The sequence below is a fragment of the Lytechinus variegatus genome, chromosome 3, assembly GCF_018143015.1.
Source record: "Lytechinus variegatus isolate NC3 chromosome 3, Lvar_3.0, whole genome shotgun sequence".
NCBI classification, from domain to species: Eukaryota; Metazoa; Echinodermata; class Echinoidea; order Temnopleuroida; family Toxopneustidae; genus Lytechinus; species Lytechinus variegatus.
In genome coordinates, this window is record NC_054742.1 from 49,758,582 (window position 1) to 49,779,432 (window position 20,851).

Here is a 20,851-nt window from a genome sequence, read left to right on the forward strand (position 1 = left end):
GTCCCAGAATAAACGAAACCGAGATTTAGCGATAATTTATCATAACTTAATCATAAATAGAATGGATAAATGACCTACCAATTTAAAGCTTAGAATCTCCTCTTTCATCTGATATTACTTAGCTTATTTCTTATTCACGCATGAGTGAGCAAAAACAATTTGAAGAAAGGATACCAAAAACTCATTTGGCGTGGGGTATCTGGGTTTCAAAAGGAAAACCACATTTCTGAAAATTTCAATATCTGCCCCTTAATTTGGTACCTCCATTACAGAAATTGGTCAAGAAATAAAAAGTTCTAGTCATTTGAAATAAGGCTTGTATTTCCATAATTTCATGAGATAAACGTGTTTTCACCGGTTTCCCACAAAAGCTCTCGCATGGTGAACAAAAGATTTAATGCTTGGCTGATCGTCAACAAAACGGAGTGTTGAGTGAGTTTGAAAGCCAGCCTGGAGAACCTCCTCATTTTATGAAATTATTGAAATTCAAGCCTTATTTCAAATGACCAGGACTTTGTTATTTCTTGACCATTTTCTGTAATTTAGGTATCAAATTAAAGAGGAGATATTGAACTTTTCAAAAATGTGGTTTTCGTTTTGAAACCCAGATACCCCCCGCCAAATGAGTTTTTGATATCCTTTCTTCAAATTGTATTTACTCACTCATGCGTGAATGAGAAATAATATAAGTAATATCAGATGAAAGAAGAGATTCTAAGCTTTAAATTGGTAGGTCATTTGTCTATTTTATTTATGATTAAGTAATGATAAATGATCGCTAAATCTCGGTTTCGTTTTTTTCTGGGACGCACTGTATAGAAGTATATATCTATTTGCTTAAAAAAAAAAAAAATTTGTTAGCCGAACCTATGACAAGGAAATTTATTTCGTCCAAATACGGCCGTATAGTGTAAACGAAATGCGTCAGCGGGACAGCAAACGTTGTAACAGGACATGTGCATGACAAACAATGACAATGCCTTTCTGACCACTGCTGAAGTATATTGTAATCGGCACTATTTATGAGTGTCAACTCTAGTTTTAACATAATAAGCCTTTAAAAAATAAACAGTTTGAAAAGAATAATCTTTCGGCTTATGTTGTAGATTTCTATGTACTTGTGCCCCATCTCCCTTCCCTCCCACTCATCCCCCAGAATTTACCCCTTCCTCCTTTCTCTTTCTCTTTCTCTCTCTTCCCCCACTTTCTGTCGTTTAAGTTATGTGTCACAGTGGCCATGCCTGTTGTTGTTGTTGTTATTTTGAATAGGCAAACTAGTCAGTTTTGACTATTGTTGCCTTATAAATTTGCTTTCCTTTTTTTTTCAAAATAGAATAATTTCTATGTTCAACCTATGTCAGTTCGAAAAGTAAAACAAAGTGAGGAAAGATAAGTTCTTAGGAAATCGTGCAAGACCACCTCTCCTGCCCTGTATTAGTACGTCATCCTGACAAGCCCGCTCGAGGTGCATTTCGAGGGCGTCTCAAAAGGGAAAAATGTATTGTGGGTTTGTGTGTATTTGAGTTTTGTCAGACGTGTATCAATCAGATATGATTATCAACGTCTGGGACCGACCTTTAACGTCACCATCCGAAAGACGTGACCAGGGCTCGAACCTCGAACCTCTACATCAATTTGTAACTTCCCCACAGCTTGGATTACAGGCGCACGCAACAACGCCCTATGTCTCTCAAACGTGAGCAGGGGGCGCTCTATCCGATACCTCGTAGAACTTGATTTAAAATTCCGCAGGTACAAATTTATGTCAAATCGATCAGATCAATATCAACATTTTTTTATACACAAAAACATTTATAATGTATGAACATGGGCTCTTTATATGTTTTCAGACAGATCAGGTTTTGGTGTAAAAAGGGGCCGTTTATTATCTTCAGCTATGGTGTGGAAAAGGTAACGAATCAAAATACAGATATGTTTTCACTGTCAATATATTCACACGATGTGTTTAAGCTCTCATCACGTTACGTTATAAAAGCAACACACAGATGAATTAATGAATATAGTACTTTGAATCTGTAATGATTTGCGTAAAGGGATGGAGGAGTCGCATAATGATACAAAGAGTCAACAAAAACAGGTTTGCTTTAATATTCATAATTTATTTCACCTTTTGTTACACTATGAAAGCTTAATGGACTAAAAAGAATAACTTATCGATATAATGAAAATTTGAACTGCCTTAGTATGCTATTGCTGCATAATTGCTGTTCCTATTCAAAGCTCTTAACATGAAATAAGGATCAATTTCTTTGGAAGAATTTTATGATTCTCAGACTCCCATTCTCAAATTAAAAGAGATTTTTTTTTAATCCTCAAGCCAAGGGGTAAAGATCATGACATGTGTTGAAGAAAACTGCATCTATTTCATTTTTTGTTTGTTTAAACCTCCTTTGTTCTTTGACTGTTTCAAAGCATTGACTTGCAACGCTCTCTATGCACCGATTGGGAAAAAAGTTGCAAGTTGATTGAAATGATTTCTTTCACAATAAACCTAGATAGTATTATTTGACAGTTTTTAGCAGTTTTGCTAAAATGAGAAAATGGGTTCTACAGCTACAACATTACTAGAGTGTATTATTTAGATACATGTAAAAGAACATATTGTTAAACTATGGCTTACCAGGGACAAAGCAGATCTTATGTATTATTGCACTCAATTCAACACATTCACTGAGAAATTTGCACAAATAAATCCTCAGGTTTGGCATATGGCACTAAATGTATAGTTGTTGCCATGATTTAGTGTCATTTACCTAGAGCATGCATACATTTTTTTATACATGGAATAATGAACCTTTCTGAGTGTACCCGCTCAGTGAACCACAATCGTATACAGTGTACATAAAATATGAACAGGCCTTGTTTCTAACCCATCCTGGCAAAATCCTCTGGTGGAATTCAGCCCCGTGAGTTCAAGGTTTCTTTTTTAAATTACTCTTTATAACTTTTTAGATATCTTTTGTTCTGAAGTGCTACTGCTATGCATAGATATGAACAAATTGTTAGCGTTGAAGAGCAATATGTATAGTAGTTCATGTGAATGATCAGAATAGAAGAACTGCCAATAACCCTTGACTTACTATATGATGTTTTCATAAAATCTGTCCTTTAAAAACACTTTTAGATTTTGACGTAACGAAACAAGGACTTTGTTTCTTATCATTATCAAAGAAAAATTTTACAGGGAAATTTTGTTAGTCCACACATAACAGTGGAGTAGGGGTGTGTATGTTTGTGTTATGTAGACTACATGTATATTTTTGGCTTAGCAAGATTATTTTGATTTTATTGACTTGATTTCAACAGCTCTGAGTAGATATTAATCTTCTTCATTTGAGTAAAAGAACACAACACAAATAATCATCAATCATTTGTACACATTCAATGGAAGTGATTTAAGTCAATTATTTTTTTTAAATCATGGTGATTTAAATCACGATTTAAATCAGCCAACCTTGTTCCATTATACTAATTAAAATAACTTAATCTTTTGTTCGAGAATTACACTGTACTGTAAATTGAATTTTACCTTTCAACGCGTGGGTCGTTTGTGTTTTTCAAAGTAAATAAAAAAAATACATTATTTTGCATAAAAATAAATCAGAATACATCATCATTTGTAGTAAATGAATCTGAAAACACAACTATTTTACAAATCTCAATTCCTATCCATTTTCAAATTGATGGAATATGATTGTCGTTTAATTGCACGTTGGTAGCTGTTTGTATTCTTCAAAGGCCTGCTGCCAGTCGGTCATTTCATCCTTCCAATCATCATAGCTCTCCCGCCATTCTCTCTCATCCTCGTCAATAGTGTCTAGTTTTGAAGAAAAAAAGGAAACATCATTATAACATCATGTGTATGTCCTCATCATATATTTTGCTGTTATTTTTATCGTACCTCACATGAAGAAAGTGCATTCGAGTTGAATGTTGGTTCATCTTACCCCTTTTCTCTGTTTCTAATTGTTACGCATGATAATTCACCCCAAGTAAAACCAATGTAACCAATTCCTAAGTAACATGCCTTATCAGTTTTCCTTTCCTTTTTTTTTTGGGGGGGGGGTTCAAATACTCCTTAAAACTTACGAGGAAATTACAAAGGATTCTGTATATGATACCAATTTAACCGTCTTACTTGCAAATGCCTCCAGATCGGGTAAATATTCGTTCCAGAAATGGCACTGTCTCGCCAACACAGCTCTGCCTTCGCCCAGTTCTAGAGAGAGTTCCTTGTGTTTGAGCTCGGGGATCGTGTACAAGGGCCATGAATCGACTCCTACTCCTGCTTCTCCATCAATGCTTGACTTGCTGGGATCACTGAGACAGAATAAAATAAAGCATGAGATATTTAGGAAAAAGTCGTACAGGCCATATGCAGATGTATTTTTAGGAAAAAATACTAAGGATTGATTGCGCTTGTTCATCATCCCTGACCCTACATCCCGGATCGAGCGGGTACGACCATGAGTGCTGAATCTATGTTTGTAACAATTTCTTCATCATGTTCATTACATTCTAATGTGAATACAAATTCCGGCAGGTACCTGAGCTAATCGTGGTCACTAGGTAGAAGTTGTAATAAGCCACAGCGTTTAACTAAAGTAAATATTTCCTCATTCAAAGATGATATAATAATATAGGGTATTTATATTGCATATCCACATATCCACCTTGTTAAGTGCTCAAGGCGCTCCTATATATTACCCGGCTAACCTAGGCATTCATAGCGCACACAGCTTTTTAAGGAATTACTTCCTACCGGTACCAATTTACCTCACCTGGGTTGAGTGCAGCACACTGTGGATCAGTTTCTTGCTGAAGGAAATTACGGCATGGCTGATTTTCGAACTCACGACCCTCTGTTTCAAAGATCGAAGACTAATCCACTGGGCCATATGTTATCTTTTGTTATAAATCAAGACTCGCGTGCATGATTTTTTCTTTGAAAAAGATTGTCTTACCCTGATTTGGCAAAGTTAGTCCAAAATTGCATGAACTTGACGGACAGGGCGTTTTCTTCGTCTGTCATATTATGTCCGCGGATGTTATAAAGTTCATCGATGAAAGGGTGGCCCCACACAAATGTCAAATCTTCTGCGTGCCCAGCGCCTAACCAAGGTGTGTTCGGATATATGTCTCCATGCATGAATGAACTCCTACAGCAGAAAACGAAATAAAAGACAATTCATTAATCATTCGTATAAGTCACGGGCATTATTTGATACAATATTATACCATGGGCCATACATGCTACATGATTGTATACGAGTACCTTCCAACGTAGAGGAGAACGGGAGTTTTCTATAGAGCCAGTAAAATAATGCATTGTGTAATTATCGTACATAATATACTATTCGCTTACAAATTAATGTTCAAACATTAATCATAGACTACCATCTGGGATCACCGAAATTATTCAATAATAGTAAACAACTGTACCAATGACTGTTCAAGTTTCACAGCATAAAGGCTGCAAATGCACTAGACCCTCATTCAATACAGAGACTTTTAATTCCAACTTTGAGTATGATAATTGTGTTGTAATCTTTCAAATGAAATGAAAATGAGAATATCAAAAAAGTACACTTAAAGAAAAGTGCATAGACACGACCCTCCAAAATATTTTTTTCTGATTATTTAGAAATTCATGTCCCAGGTAGAAGTTTATCCTCTGAAGACCCACTTAAGTTGATGTATTTAACTAAACGACAACAGACCGAAGATAGAACCCTCACTGTTGCATCCTTAATGGGATGGAACAAACTCCCTTTCACATTAAGACAATCCCCAACATTGAATCGTTTAAGAAGCACATAAAACCTTTTCTTTTTATTAAGCATTAGCCTTCATTTATATATGCTTGCCATTGTGCATTGGATTTTGTGTGAATTAGGAAAATTGAATTCGTGAGCACTTGGGGCCATTTGGGAAAAGCGCGATATGCTAATTGGGTATTAGTATTTATTGACTCCCAAAGACATTGTAGTCATTGTGAATATCTTACTTGGATGGTGCATGCGTCATGAAATATTTGTGAACAGTCGAACCAGCTTCTTGGTGTTTTCTCATGACAAAATCAGAAGGACAGGCAAATTCTGAATCGGTGCCAAACTTCACCCATGACTGGAAGTAATCACTTTCTGGATCGTCAGCAATTGTCCAATCAATATATTCCTGCAATACGGCGTCGTGTACGATCTCATCATCTCTACCATTGTTGATCATGGTAGCCTTGATGATGTACTCGAAGGTTGTTCTGTTGATTTCTGGTGGTGTAGGACTTCCGATGTACTGTGGATAGAAGAGGAATGGCCTCAAGGTTCCCTCGTCTCTGTTGAAACCTATCATCATGGGTAAGTTGACGAAATTGCCCATCTCATAGTGTTTGGTCGGTGTCTCTTCCAAGAAAGTTCCATCCATAGTGACGGGATAAAACGCTGCATAAACCTGAAAATCCATTCATAGATTTATAAAAGTAAGTGCTTTGACATGCACTTTAAACACGGTGTTTAAAATCTTTAGTACGTCGTTTATCTCATCACTCTAAGGACTAATGTTTAAACTTTTAGACAAGTTTTTAATAAGTTTAAACAATTGTTGTTAAAGTGATGGGTTCAACAACTTTCTGAAAAATTTTAAACAGTGTTTTTACATTGTACACCATTACATTTCTATATATATTGTAACCATTATGATCCACATGTCACACTGATTGATAAACTTAAGTTGATTAAAACCCTTAGTAAACAAAAAATCGAATTTTTTTACCTTATCTGCGGCTGTGCTCAGGGCCACCGGGTCTTCTATGTCTCTTAGACAAGAAACCAAAGCAGAGGTAGTGGAGACATCTTCACAACCCATCTCTCTTCCAAGTTGCTGTGCTTTTTCAACTTCGCTAGCTGGATCGTGCCTGAAAGCCCAAGGACACAATGTTGTCCCACTCTGTCAGATTATAATCAATAAGATGAAAGACGTGATGTAACAATGTTCTAAGAGTTTTGTGTGATTATAAACATGTTAGGATGATCATATCCAATGTACATGCTAGTAAACAAGCACCCTTGAGATAACGCGTTAAATTCAAGAAGTGATGTATTTGATGCTAATTTTTAATAGCTCCATACGTCCTTTAAAATCAAATACAATTAACAGATTAAACAAATAGTTTCAACAGTTGCAAATGTTGGAGTGCCTCAAGGCACAAAATTAGGCCCAATTTTATTTTTGATCATGTTTAATTATGCATGTCAGAATTGATCTTTACCGCACTTTTAATATGTTGACGATTTTACTTTAGTTGAAAATCGTTCAATACAAACTCTTTCTGTATTATAATGTAATCTAAATGCACTCGTTACCTGGTCATCTGATAATCTTATGAAACTAAATCCAAATAAATGCAATGTAATCAGAGTTACCTTTTCTAAAAATCCACCATTACCTAATCTATTGCATATTGGTGACACTTCTATGCAATATTCAGAAATTGTTAAAATACTTGGTGTTTATATTCAGTCAAACTGAAAATGGGATAAACAAATTTCAGATATTATAAAAAGGTGTAAAAAAATTGTAAATGTTCAGACTTGTCAAACAATATAAACTCCCGATGTCAGACATTGTTTAAATTTACAATGGATATATCCGTCCAATATTGGAGTATTGTGTACCGGTTTTCAATGGAGTACTAACTGATAAACAGGTAAAGGACTTAGAAACTAGCACATCAATGATGCATCTCGCAACAAAATTTAACACAATTTTAATTTCAGCCCAGTTGACACTGTAGTGAATTATATTGGTGATATAAATTGAGGATATAGAATTGAAAATGATGAAGGAATGACATAGAAGCATTTCTTGTGATCTATTAATAAAGTTCATATGAATTAAGTATTAATAGTTATCTAGTCAAAGTTTTTTAACTCTGTGTAGAACCTTGGTGAACCTAATGTAGCTCTCAAACGGAACAAAAATAACCAAAATCAATCAACAAATAAATAAGTATTTTTTGTGAGTTTTGAAAATATATGAATAAATAGCAGATTCAATGAGTTCAAAATTCTATCTTAAAATTTTGTATCACCACGTCGAGCTATTATATAAAGCAAACAAAATTGAAATTGATCAACAAATGAAGAAAAAAAACATTTTTTGTGATTTATGGATTTATTTTGCATAAATTAGAATAAATAATTTTCCAGAAAAAAATTCCAAATTTTGTGTACAAGTTTGGTGAACCTCATGCAGCTCTACCAGATGGAAGAAAAAAAAGTAAAAATCGTTCAACAATTAAAGAAGAAAAAGCATTTATGTTAATTTTTAAAAATATGAGTGAATTAATTTCCCATAAATTGGCAATTGTTCTAGTCAAATTTTCAAAATTCTGTGAAGAAGATTGGTGAACCTCATGAAACTCTACCAGACTGAAGAAAAAAATCAAAATCGGTCAACAAATAAAGAAGAAAAAGCATTTTATGTAAATTTTAAAAATATGCATAAATTTTTTCGCATAAATTAGCATAAAAATTGTTCTAATCAAAATTTCAAAATTCTGTGTAGAAGATTGGTGAACCTCATAAAGTTCTTCCAGATGGAAGAAAAAAAATCAAATTCAGTCAACAAATAAAGAAAAAAAAGCATTTTATGTGAATTTTTAAAAATATGCATAAATTAATTTCGCATAAATTAGCATAACAATTGTTCTGGTCAAAATTTCAAAATTCTGTGTTGAAGTTTGGTAAACCTCATAAAGCTCTACCAGATGGAAGCAAAAAATTCAAAATCGGTCAACAAATAAAGAAGAAGTAGCATTTTTTGTAAATTTTGAGAAATGCGCATAAATTAGCATAGTTAATGAATTTTAAAATTCTGTGTAGATGTTTTGAATCCCCCACCTAGTGCTATTTTATAAAGCAAACAGAATTGAATCGGACTTGAAAAGGCGAAGTAGTAGCATTTTTAAATTAAAAACCCTCACTGTAAGAACTGGCTACCAAAAACGAAAAATGTCTCAATCTCAATAAGAAGTGTCCAAACTTTGCTCAGATAAAATGCAAAACAGATCGTTTTAGAAAAAGTGCAATACCATATTTCATTGATTTACTAAATTCTAAATAAATTTTTAAATTCATATCCTTGAAATCAACTAAGATTTTTGCTATTGTTTTAGTCGTCATTTCAATCCATTTGATATTTTAATTTCTAATTGTCTAATGTTCATCACTATTTGAATTTGTATGTACATAGCTTCTCTTTCTATTCTATTTTATTATATTTAATAAATTTTTATGTACGCTTGCTCTTTAAAAATTATTCATTATATATGGACATGACATGTTTAAATCGTAATTGTTACTTTTATCCATCACTTGTGAACATTTTATTGTAAACATGCTAATTTCAGCCTTCTGGCTGTATAACATGTATTGTTTTTATATGAAATAAACCATGATTGAATTGAATTGAATTAATAAAGGAACGATAGACCAGTCCTTTCTTTGGAAAAATACATTTATTAAATCTGACAGTTACAAAAATACCTGAAGAATTGCCTGGTTAAAGAGGCCTCTACTTTGTTCTGAAAGAAGATGAAAATTGACACTCGCTGATCCCGCGCTTCCTCCAAAGATAGTTATTTGGTCCTTATCACCACCAAAAGCTTGAAAGAATATTGAAGAACAAAATAAAGATGAGTTCATTTAATTAAAAATAAACCTTCATATAAATCATCATTGAAATGCCCGTTAGGTGCTCTCTCTAAGTTTCATTATCCTGAATTTGGTGTAACGTTTTAGTTAAAACAAAGCAAATCAACACATATCATGTGGCATAGGTATCTCACCTTCGATGTTGTTGTAAATCCACTTTAATGCAGCAACTTGATCCAACATCCCGTAATTGCCAGGAGATTCAGCATCCTCTGTAACAAAAAAAAGTTATTGAAATGAAAACTGGGTGGGGGTCTTAATCATTTTAAATCAGTTTTATTTTTCAGAAGTGTTGATTTCGATTATAGAAACGCAAGCAATCACGCAATGTTTTATCTCACGTTGACTTAAGATAACTCCCCGAATATTTCACTTTTTTAAATTATGAAAAACCATCATCCCCTATTGTTTTAGGAGTCACACATTATGAAGTAACATTTAATGTAACATACTTATAAATTAAAACATCATGGATAAAAATTGAGTTGTTATCATTTACCAGTTGAAAACTGTGCAAAGATTGCCAAGCGGTAGTTGAATGTTACCACTATGACGTCACCGACGGCTACAAGAGGAACTCCGTAGAAGTCATAAGTCATTGCTGTCCCAGCTGAAAACCTCCCTCCGTGTATCCACACAAGGACGGGTATACCAGATGGCTAAAATAAAGTCAGATTTAAAAAAAATGCACAATGCACTCTTCATATCTCTGCGGGAATGTCAGGTAGGCTTGAATAAAACTATCATGTTTAAGATTATACCATGATTCTCAATTCGACTTAACTCATCCCTCAATTTTTGAGTATATTCCTTAGGATATTGAAATTTGTAGAACCCTTTCCCTTTTTTTGTTTCAGTGTAGAAGGGGCTTATATTACCAAAATGGGAATTATTAATTGCAAGGGCGGATCCAGGATTTTCCAAGGGGGGGGGGGGCACATTTTCCCGAGGAATTATTTGACAAGGAAAAAAACTAACTAAATAAGGTTTTTAACCTTAAATTAGGGACACTTCGTCCACGAAAGAAAAAGTTCTTCCCTTGCATGGGGGGCACACTTCTCTTTGACGGCATTGTTACATGACAAATTTTGATTTTGTCTGTCAAGAGGGGGGAGGGGCACCGACCGGCTGTGCCCACCCCCCCCCCTGGTTCCACCAGCGATCAATTGGTCTGTCTGATTATGGAATACTATGCCGACCCTTTGTTAGGCATTCTATGCATATTTTGGTTCGGTCTCAAGCCAGATGAGTGAATGTCAGACGAATTCTCTTTCCTCCAGTTCCCAACCTCGTGTAGGTTAGGATAAAAGTATACAAGACTGGATCGTTCCTACTCGACCAGTGATCCTCAGTTTATTCGTGCGCAATATACGATGCCACTTGAATGGTCAGAGCAAGAAATTCGTGAAGGTTTCGTTATATCTAGTTAATCATTAAAAATATAAGATAATATCAATACAATATTGCACTAAGGAAGGGGGTGGTTTACAAAGTCATGACTAACTATAAATGTACCTGTAGGAACAAACGGCCTCAGTTCGTGGACAATTGAAACCAGGATGGATGTAGGATTTAAAAAAATGACTGCCTCAGTTAAGTGATGGCAAACAAAGAAAAACACATCATTATTTGCATTTTTCCAATACATAGCTTCGGATAACGTCTATGTTATTCTGCAACTACTAAAGAACACATTTTGAATCTAAAACGACCAGGAGACCAAAAGTAGTCATTCGAAGGTCTTCATCTGGGCGATATCAATTAAGTGCCAACAAAATAATGTAGGGTACCGCATCCATTCGTAATTCCGAAGCTTCGTTATTCCGAAGGTTCGGATATTCCGAAGGTTCGTTATTCCGAAAACGTAATGATTAACGAACCTTATTTCGTTTTCGGACTAACGAATTTTCGGAACATCGAACCTTATTTCGTTTTCGGATTATCGAACCTTCGGAATAACGCCGCAAATGTTCGGATTAACGAACCCTTTTACGTTTTCGGATTAACGAACATCGAAGAATAGGCAATTTACGTGTATCGGAATTACGAACCTTCGAAATTACGAAGTGTCAACCGTAAGATACACCTACCTTTGGGCTTGGAGTGTAGACGTTCAGGTACAGACAATCCTCCGACAAAACCGGGAAGTTCACTGGTGAAGGAGCTTGCTGGCAGGCAGGTGTGAACTCCGTGGCATTTCTGTCACCTACCCAAGTCGTCATGGGCTCCGGAGGAGCAAACCTCGTCGGAGGACTTGCGTATGGAATACCCTTAATCGATGAGAAGTTGATCGGGTTGTATTAACGACATACGCAATCATTGTCAATACTATTTTACGTGGGCATTCATAAGGAATAGACTGTCATGTATGTGTAACTGCCATGAAATATCCCCATTCAGGTATTGAGCTTTGTTTGAATACCAAACATTATTCACTCAGTTGCACCTCATCGGTAAACGAAATTTAAAAAAAAAGTAACTTGGTGATTCAAAATAAAAACAAAATATGACTCTGTATCTCCAGCAAATAGATGTCAGATGAAAAGATAGGTACATGTACATATATTTGCCCTTTGGCATGTTCTGGTTAGCAAGACTGGGGTTCTGCATGACAATAACTTGGTAATGAATATTATCAAAATGACGCATTGAACCCGATATATAACTCCCTAACATCGAAAGTGCTTCATTGAATACACTTCTGACTGTATGAAAAATTCACATCAATACCCGTCCGACAAAATACGTACATAGGGCCTACTCACACAACCTCATCCTCACATACACACCCGCACCCACACACCTTAAACTACAACTGTAAACAAGCATAGCGGAATAAAAGGGGGCAAATGCACGATCACAATTATTGTTTCTATTCGTAATTCTTACCAGAAACACATCGACATCTTTGGTTACGTTGATGTACCGATCCTCACTGAACTGAACAGTCTTCCCTACAAGATCACCTTCTGCTACTGTCACTCTAGGGCTAGGGCTTTGACCAGATACGCAGAGGATCGCACAGACGAAAACCGTCAGTGAAATAGGTAAGCACTTCATCTTCCTTAAATTAAGATTATTTTGTTGGGTAGTTACGCTACTGTGCTCGTGTCACCTAAAAATAATAATCATTTTCCATAATTCAGAAGAGTTACAGAAGAGGCAGATTCCTACTGGGTGTATGAACTTAAACTGATGAAGAGAGACATGCAAGATTTATATTTGGTATAAGTTATAAGATATACCAGTTTCAATGTGCGTCCAGTATTTGATTAAGGTTTTTTGATTAAGTTTTGTTTGCCAGTTACGTAATTCAGATCATACACTGATTGTTCGATCACGATGTGAGTTATTGTTATCTTCAAACTATCTGGTTTGTTTTCTGTCTTTCTTTTATTTCTTGTCTCACCTAGTCTTTCCCCTTCTTTATCCCCCCCCCCTCTCACTCTCTTTCTTGATCTCATATTTTTCTCTTTCTTTTCCTCGTATATTTCCATCCCCAATAACTCATACAGTGGATTTTTCAAATGTTTAAAGAATCATTTTAAGACTAGACTGTGTGTCTGGTGTAATGCTTACATTGGGCGACTGATTAGAGTCTAAACATTGACCATTCAAAAGAAAAAAAAAGATGACAAAAATTAAACAAAATGAAAAATGGGGGAAATGAAACAAAACTCGAAGAATATGTAAAAAAAAATCAACAAGAGTGTCGCCGAGCGAGCACATATTACGCCCACCTCTAACGCGGAAAATTAGGTTATTGGTCAATCAAGAAATATGAAAGATGGCGACTTGACCTTTGACCTTTGGACCTTAAAAATAATAGAATTTCTGGGATCCATGCTAGTATCATTCAGACCAAATTATATGAGCCTAGATTAAGTAAAACTGAATTTATCGCGTTAACAAGGACTTCCAAAGGGCATGCTGAAAACATGTGACTGTGACCTTGAACTTTGACCTTTTGAGATCAAAATCAATAGGCTTCCGGGATCCATGCTAGTATCATACCATGAATTATATGAGCCTACATGTAGGTTAAGTTAAACTGAAGTTATCGTGTTTACAAGGAAAAGTTAACGGACGGACAGACAGACAGACAGATCGACACCAAGATACCATAATATAATACCATAATACATGTAGATAGATAGATAGATAGATAGGTAAATGGTTTAATTGATAAAACTCATACATCATGGCGGCCAAGCCGAATTGTAATGCATTTACATATAAATTAAAATAAATCAATACATTAAAAATGGAATACATATCATTGAAATGAATAATAATAAGTATTGTTGAATAGAAATACCTAATAGTATGATTAAAATGTAGGACGGGTGTATAAAATGCTGTGAAAATCGAATATGACTGGCTGACATAAAGTCAAGCATAAAAGAAGAAAGGTCCCTTACCCAGATTGTATTTGATGTGCATTTATTTATTTTGTACTACCGAACTAAGTAACCTACATAACAAAATTATTTAAAGATAGTTTTAATACGTCAACGAATTAGGGAAACGCGGGTACATCCTCGTCTATTATCGACCATTGCATAACCATCCCTCCTCAAAAAAACGGGTGTCTGCGCGGCACAGAATAAAAGTCGCAACTTCCTTGGCATGCCCTTGTCAAAAGGCTTCTCGTCTTAGGTAGGGCTTAAATATTTACATCTGAATGGTACGCGACATGAAACAGAAATCAGTTGTTAGGTAGTAAGTATATACATTATCTTCCTGTTATCCTTTGATTCATACACCTTCACTGGTTTACCAACTCCCCAATGAAATCTAATAATACTAAATCCAAAACTGACCATAAAAGGCCAACCCTCAGTGGTGTCAACTATATAATTACAAGGAACAAAGGTTTTAGGAACTATGATTCTGACCACCAACCCCATCACTCGCACACCTCTTATACCATGTATACTAGAGGGATTGATAAACTGTTAAACCTAGACCAATCAGAGCTTGTTTAGATCGCTTATAGCCAAATTATTACATCCCCAAACTATTGATGAGACTTCTTGATCATGATGATTAGAATCAGACCCAGAGACATCCATAAATAGACATAGACCGACTGACTTCAAGACTTGACATCAACGTCCATTGAGTTAACCTTTCAGAAAATAGTCCTCTCAATACTATATAATTATTGAATTCGAATAAAGGTTATGAAGTTCCAAAAAGAACTTTCTCAAGAGTTTCATCATTTATGTTTCTAAACTAAATACTTGGAAATTACTTATGTACACGCCATTCCATGAGCTAGTCTTGATACATGTACATACAGTATACCCTCAAAAAATCAGAAATACATTCGATTATTTTTTTTTTTTTTTTAAGATAATGATGTTAATGATACTTTTATAGACATTAAGGAACGCTTGGAAGCATACTGTGATAAATATTTTCTAAGAAACAGTGTGAAATGACACACATACACACTTTATATTCTTTTCATTTTTTTAATTGCTTTACGCTTTGTATTTGTGTTAATATATAATTTTCCATGTTCTTATACTCATTTCATTATGTTTTTTCTGTATGTAAGATGCCATTATTTATTTTCAATCACTGTTTTTATTTCTGCACACGTCATGATTATATGAATGTACATTTGACAGGGCTCCCTTGAAAAGCAGGCCAGTTCTGGTCTTGAGCTGGTTCTGTTCAAAGTGAAAATGCATGTTGGTATTATTTCTAATTTTAAAGCACTCTCCTTGTCATAGTTCAGCGGCAATGACTCGAAAGTAAACAATTAGGAACAAAGATCTTTTTGATGTCGTGAATATCCCCGATTAATTTTAGCCATAATTGTTACAGTTATTACTATTTTGACACCAACTCTAAACGTTTTGCGGGTGTGTTTTGTAATTTATTTTCTTCCCCCAAAATCCAGCTGTAATCCTTAGTTCTGATCAACTTCCATCTTGATCACTGTCACTAAATCTCCGGCAATTTTCATAACAATTAATTCATTCATAGTCCACTCCTTACCATATTTCCGCTATGCTATTATCTTTAAACAGGACTAAGTTCCTAACAAGTGCATATGTAGGATGAAATATGCTGAACTGATACAGGGGAGGTTTTTTGTTAAGCCGTAGGATAAAATGACACTATACTATGCTTCCTAATATTCAATCTAATTGCATGTTGGTAGCTGTTTGTATTCTTCAAAGTACTGTTCCCACACTACAATTTCATCTTTCCAGTCATCATAGCCCTCTCGCCATTCTTTCTGATCTTCGTCAATCGTGTCTAGTGGTAAGAATTATAATCAGAAAAGGTCTTTAAAGATCAGTTTTCATAAATATATAGAATTTACATATCGTTTCTATGAAGTTGTCAATACTAGCTATATTATTCGATTCATTTTATTATTTGTACGGAATATATTTTTTGTCATTGTGTTTGAGAATACAAATAACACGCATAATAGAAGTGTAATAATATTTTGTTTCCATGACGTAACCGTCAACACTGGCGTTGATATCTGTCGAAATATTAGAATTTCCTGTTTAAAGTAATTAACGCAGTTAAGGTACAAGCACCTTAAAATAATTTTTGTTTGCAGTGCCACAATTTTTCCCTTTTTTGGGGTGGTAAATTTCTACCAAGACTTGGTATCCAAAACGCTGAAAATGAAAATGGATTTATTACGTCATCGCGTCATTATGCCTTCTCCATTGTGTCTGTTAATTAAAGTGTCCAAAAAAATGCTGTCGTGTGTATAAACAAAGGTGACAGTTCTAATAACATCGCTATTGATGCGGATGCATATGGAAATCAGCGACAAAAAAATGCTACACTGCACTCATGTTTCTTCAAAACTAAAAACAATGTGAAAATTCAATTTTTTTAATATGTGCTCATTAGTCCATAACTTAACGGATCATATAATTTCATTTATATGCATAATACTTAATGTTATAACGATTGAATAGATTGTTATAAATTTTCATAATTGCTCTAAGAATCTCTTCGATGCAAAATTACTCTGCTCTAAGTGGAACTCTTATTTATCATCGTTAGATGTGAAAACATTATACAAGCGTTACATTTTTGTGAAGGGTTATTGCAAAATAAATCGAAGTTCAAATATCTAAAATTTCATGGCTCTTTTAAGCCCCCCCCCCAAAAAAAAAAAATCTCGGGTCAGGTTTTTTTGCCCCATCCTGGTGAAAAAAAACTTTAATAAGGTCCGATCTCCTATGAAGGGATCATATCTGTCCAGGGAATAATCACATCAGATCATATTCCGAGTCATTTTACACAAAACATGGCCTGTCAATCTTAGTCGGGTTTTCCCTTTATAGAATATGTATTCATTTTTTTTCAATTATAAGTATAAAGGCCCTCTAACATGCCTACAAACATCCACCCACACATACCATACCATCAAACCATACATACATACACACATACTTGCAAATTCCAGAAATGGCACTGTCTCGCCAACACAGCTCTGCCGTCACCCAGTTCTAGAGAGAGTTCCCTGTGGTTGAGCTCTGGAATAGTGTACAAGGGCCATGAATCAACTCCTACACCTGCTTCTCCATCGACACTTGACTTGCTGGGATCTCTGCGGACGAAAGGTAAAGTATTATCAGACCTTCCTTTTTTTCAGAGTAACATAAAATGACATTGACATACGGTTCATCATTGTTGTCACGTTGAAAATGCAATATCTTTGCACCGCGACCTGAGAGAGTAACAGCCATACAAGAGGTGAAACAGCCAAAGACTAAGAAACAACTTAGATCCTTTCTCGGTGTGATGAATTACTATCGGAAATTCATTCCTAATTATGCTGATATTGCTGTTCCCCTTACAGATAAGACCAAGAAGCTGGAACCAAATATCATCAGATGGGAGACAAGTCAAGAGAATGCCTTCCACGCACTGAAGTCAAAGTTGGCCAACCCTCCCATATTACATCTTCCAGATTTGAGTAAGAATTTTATTCTCAGAACAGATGCCTCAGATTCTGGATTGGGTGCAGTTCTTCTACAGACAGAGGAAAATGAGAAGTTCCCAGTTGCTTATGCAAGTCGAAAGCTGCTCCCAAGAGAGAGAGCATATTCTGTTATAGAACGGGAATGTCTAGGAATCGTATGGGCCATTAAAAAGTTTGAAACCTACCTGTATGGCAAAGAATTCGTACTCGAAACAGATCATCACCCTCTAGCTTATATGCAAAGCGCAAAAGTGGCAAATGGCAGAATCATGCGCTGGGCACTTGCGCTACAACCATACTGTTTTCGCATTGAAGCAATCAAAGGCGTCGAAAACGTTGGAGCTGATTTTTTGAGCCGCGCAGAGTAAAAGAAAAGAAAAAAAAGTGAGAAAGATTAGCAAATAAAAGTAATTGCTGTGAATGAGATTGATATGTGTATACATATATAATTTTTTGTTTAACACAACCAAAAAAAAAAAATTCAGAAATTTACTTTCAAGAGATAATGCATTTTCTTGGAAGGGGAGTGAAATGTCACGTTGAAAATGCAATATCTTTGAATCAAAGTCAGTGAGAGAAAGAGAGAGAGAGAGAATCTATTGAGTGTGCTATTGATGGTGAGGATTGTATAAGTTGGTTGTAGGAGTTCAAACTCGACTTAGTTCTGGTGTCCGTCACAACTCACTATGATTAGTAACTGGTGTAGAGAGCTTATGATATTCGAATTGAAAGTTGACTAACAGTGCAGGATGGTATGAGAAATATTATGTACTCAAGTGATATCTAAACATTCCTACAGGCATGACAGGTACTAGAGTTATATACCAAATTGTGAAGGATAGATAGGCTAATTCAGGGCCTAATCCCATCATTGCTGGAGTAAGGTATATAATGTATGGATAGTGAAACAATACATTCACTTAATGTTAATTGTGCTAAATAAACCCTGATGATTGTTCATTACGGTAAATGGCATGTGTTGAATCTTTATTATTTGAGTCTCCATGTGACAATTGTAATAACAATCACGCTGATAACTGTTTTATATACATATATTTACATATATATATATATATATATATATATATATATATATATATATATATATATATATCATTATTATTTCACAATGCACGAATGCGGGTAATGAACAACATACTCTCGATGTTCCTAGACGTAGAGACGCTAAGATTTAAGGCAAGAAAAAGGGTTTGAAAATCTGACCACACCTAGCTTGTGGAAGATGACGGTTACCTTTTCTAAAGAAACTCACAAAACATTGCTAGTCGATGCACCATGTGAATACACGTAAATGTTCACTATAAAATGCAAAAGGTGTGCCATCCCTAAAAGTCCTATCTTTGCTAGAGAAGATCTGCGTCAGTCAATTGACACCAGTGGTTATTAAAATATAAGTCAGTACGATTACTATTTTCCACGTTTTCTGAAAATTCATTCAAACTTGAAGAGCGAAGAAGACTTTATCAATTAAATTGTTTGTCAACCATGGTTATCGTTACTGAGATGAACCTCCAACTTACCCAAACTTGGCAAAGTTTGTCCAGAACTGCATGAATTTCACGGACAGTGCGTTTTCTTCATCTGTCAAGTTATGCCCATGAATATAGTAAAGCTCATCAATAAAAGGGAGACCCCAAACAAACGTTAAATCTTCTCCATGACCAGCTCCTAACCACTAAACCAATACTTTTATGCGCTTCAAGCGTTGTATACCATTCTGACATAGGAGTGCATTTTCAGAAGGCATGCTAAAGTTAGTAGGCAGTTTTACGTTAACTGATTTTATTTTACCTCATTGACTATGTTATTATACAATATTCGGCCGTATCAATTTACTAGTTGGAATGGGTGTTTTTTAGCAATGTTCAGTTGAAGACACATCGGGCAAATACTATGACATATTTATCTTAGTACAGAGTGTGTTATATAAGTGTGTTATATGCCATCGTCACCAGTACTCACCAGAAAAACATCAACATTTTTACCAATGTTGATAATTGACTTTCGATAAACTGAACGATTTTCCCGACGAGGGTTCCTTCTGCTACGGTTACTGTTGGATCTTGCGCTTGTATCGCAACAAACAAACTTAAACATGTTAAAACGGCAAAGAGTTTCATTCCCACACCTGTCTCCATGTTCAAAGTTGGTTTCTCAAAATATAATGTAGGCTATACATGCCCAACACGCAACACTTAAGTTCAATGAATTTAATCATTTGCATTTACGAAGCTACTGAAGTTTGTCCCTCGCAATCATTTCGGCATCACAGAATGCTCTCGTCACACAAACTGTGGAACCGCCTCCATGGGCCTTGTGCATAAAAAAAGACTGGCAACTTGTGTGTTATTGTCACTGGCATACTTTTTTATAACAAAAGTTTTATGCAACGAATTGTAACTGACATAGAACTGACTCCATGCGGATTAAGGCTGTTACGTTATTTTGAATGACATATACTAACACCATCAATCGGTTCGGAGTTAGCTATGTTGGTGTGACTTTCGCCTAAGGATGTCGAATACATCGAGAGTAAATATCGAAATCGTTCTCATAGTTTGTTCACTGGCATAATTATGTGTAATAAAAACAAAACGCTTGAGGGCTCGATATTAGACTGTTATTATTCTAAATATTTCTGAAATTGCAGAGCAGCTAAGAAATACTGGTGTGAAAACTAGGTTACAAACTTCGTTTATTCCATCTTAATTTGGTTTGAGCATGTGACCTAAATCATATCAAAATCTTTTCAAGAATTGAAATATTGAGATGGATTAAATGGTACTTTCCGTTTGTTTTTTCTACCAATAAATTCAATTTACATTTCAATGTACATTTCTCAATAATATTTAACCACAGCATGAAACATGTAATATTGAAGCACCTTTACACTGGGAAAGAAAGAGTACAATGCCATTCAAACCTAAAATTAGTGACAATAAAAAAAAAAATTCATATATTTTCATTCAGATGGCGAAAATTTTTGCACTTTGTGGGGCGAAATCTTTTACATATGATGTTTAAGCGCGTATGTTTCCCGAAATATCATTGTTCTGGATGCGTATGCAGACATTATGAATCATGTTAACTAATTAGTAATCAATGAACAATCAGTTCGAGG

General features: G+C 35.1%; 2 protein-coding genes across 2 annotated transcripts in view; both read right to left on the reverse strand.

Annotated features, from left to right (window-relative positions):
• Nucleotides 1-3,236: 3,236 nt before the first annotated feature.
• Nucleotides 3,237-13,150, reverse strand: LOC121411257 (cholinesterase 1-like). The gene is made up of 10 exons (XM_041603872.1): nucleotides 12,624-13,150; nucleotides 11,825-12,004; nucleotides 10,234-10,393; nucleotides 9,869-9,946; nucleotides 9,567-9,685; nucleotides 6,793-6,966; nucleotides 6,029-6,471; nucleotides 4,986-5,180; nucleotides 4,160-4,341; nucleotides 3,237-3,838 (listed from the first exon to the last, which is right to left on the reverse strand). Exons 1-10 carry the CDS (start codon nucleotides 12,792-12,794, stop codon nucleotides 3,723-3,725), a joined length of 1,818 nt encoding a protein of 605 aa, XP_041459806.1. The 5' UTR covers nucleotides 12,795-13,150; the 3' UTR covers nucleotides 3,237-3,722.
• Nucleotides 13,151-19,231: 6,081 nt separating this feature from the next.
• LOC121411259 (cholinesterase 1-like) overlaps nucleotides 19,232-20,851 on the reverse strand; it is a 34,872-nt gene continuing 33,252 nt past the window's right edge. The window contains exon 9 of the mRNA XM_041603876.1: nucleotides 19,232-19,362. Within this exon, the coding sequence (XP_041459810.1) occupies nucleotides 19,247-19,362 (116 nt within the window). The 3' untranslated portion in view covers nucleotides 19,232-19,246. The remainder of the gene's footprint in view (nucleotides 19,363-20,851) is intronic.

Coding starts and splice junctions, on each gene's coding strand:
- LOC121411257 (XM_041603872.1), bottom strand. CDS start 12,794: ATGAAGTGCTTACCTATTTCACTGACGGTTTTCGTCTGTGCGATCCTC. Junction 12,005..12,623: donor AAGATGTCGATGTGTTTCTG/GTAAGAATTACG, acceptor TCATCGATTAAG/GGTATTCCATACGCAAGTCC. Junction 5,181..6,028: donor ATGACGCATGCACCATCCAA/GTAAGATATTCA, acceptor TTTCTGCTGTAG/GAGTTCATTCATGCATGGAG.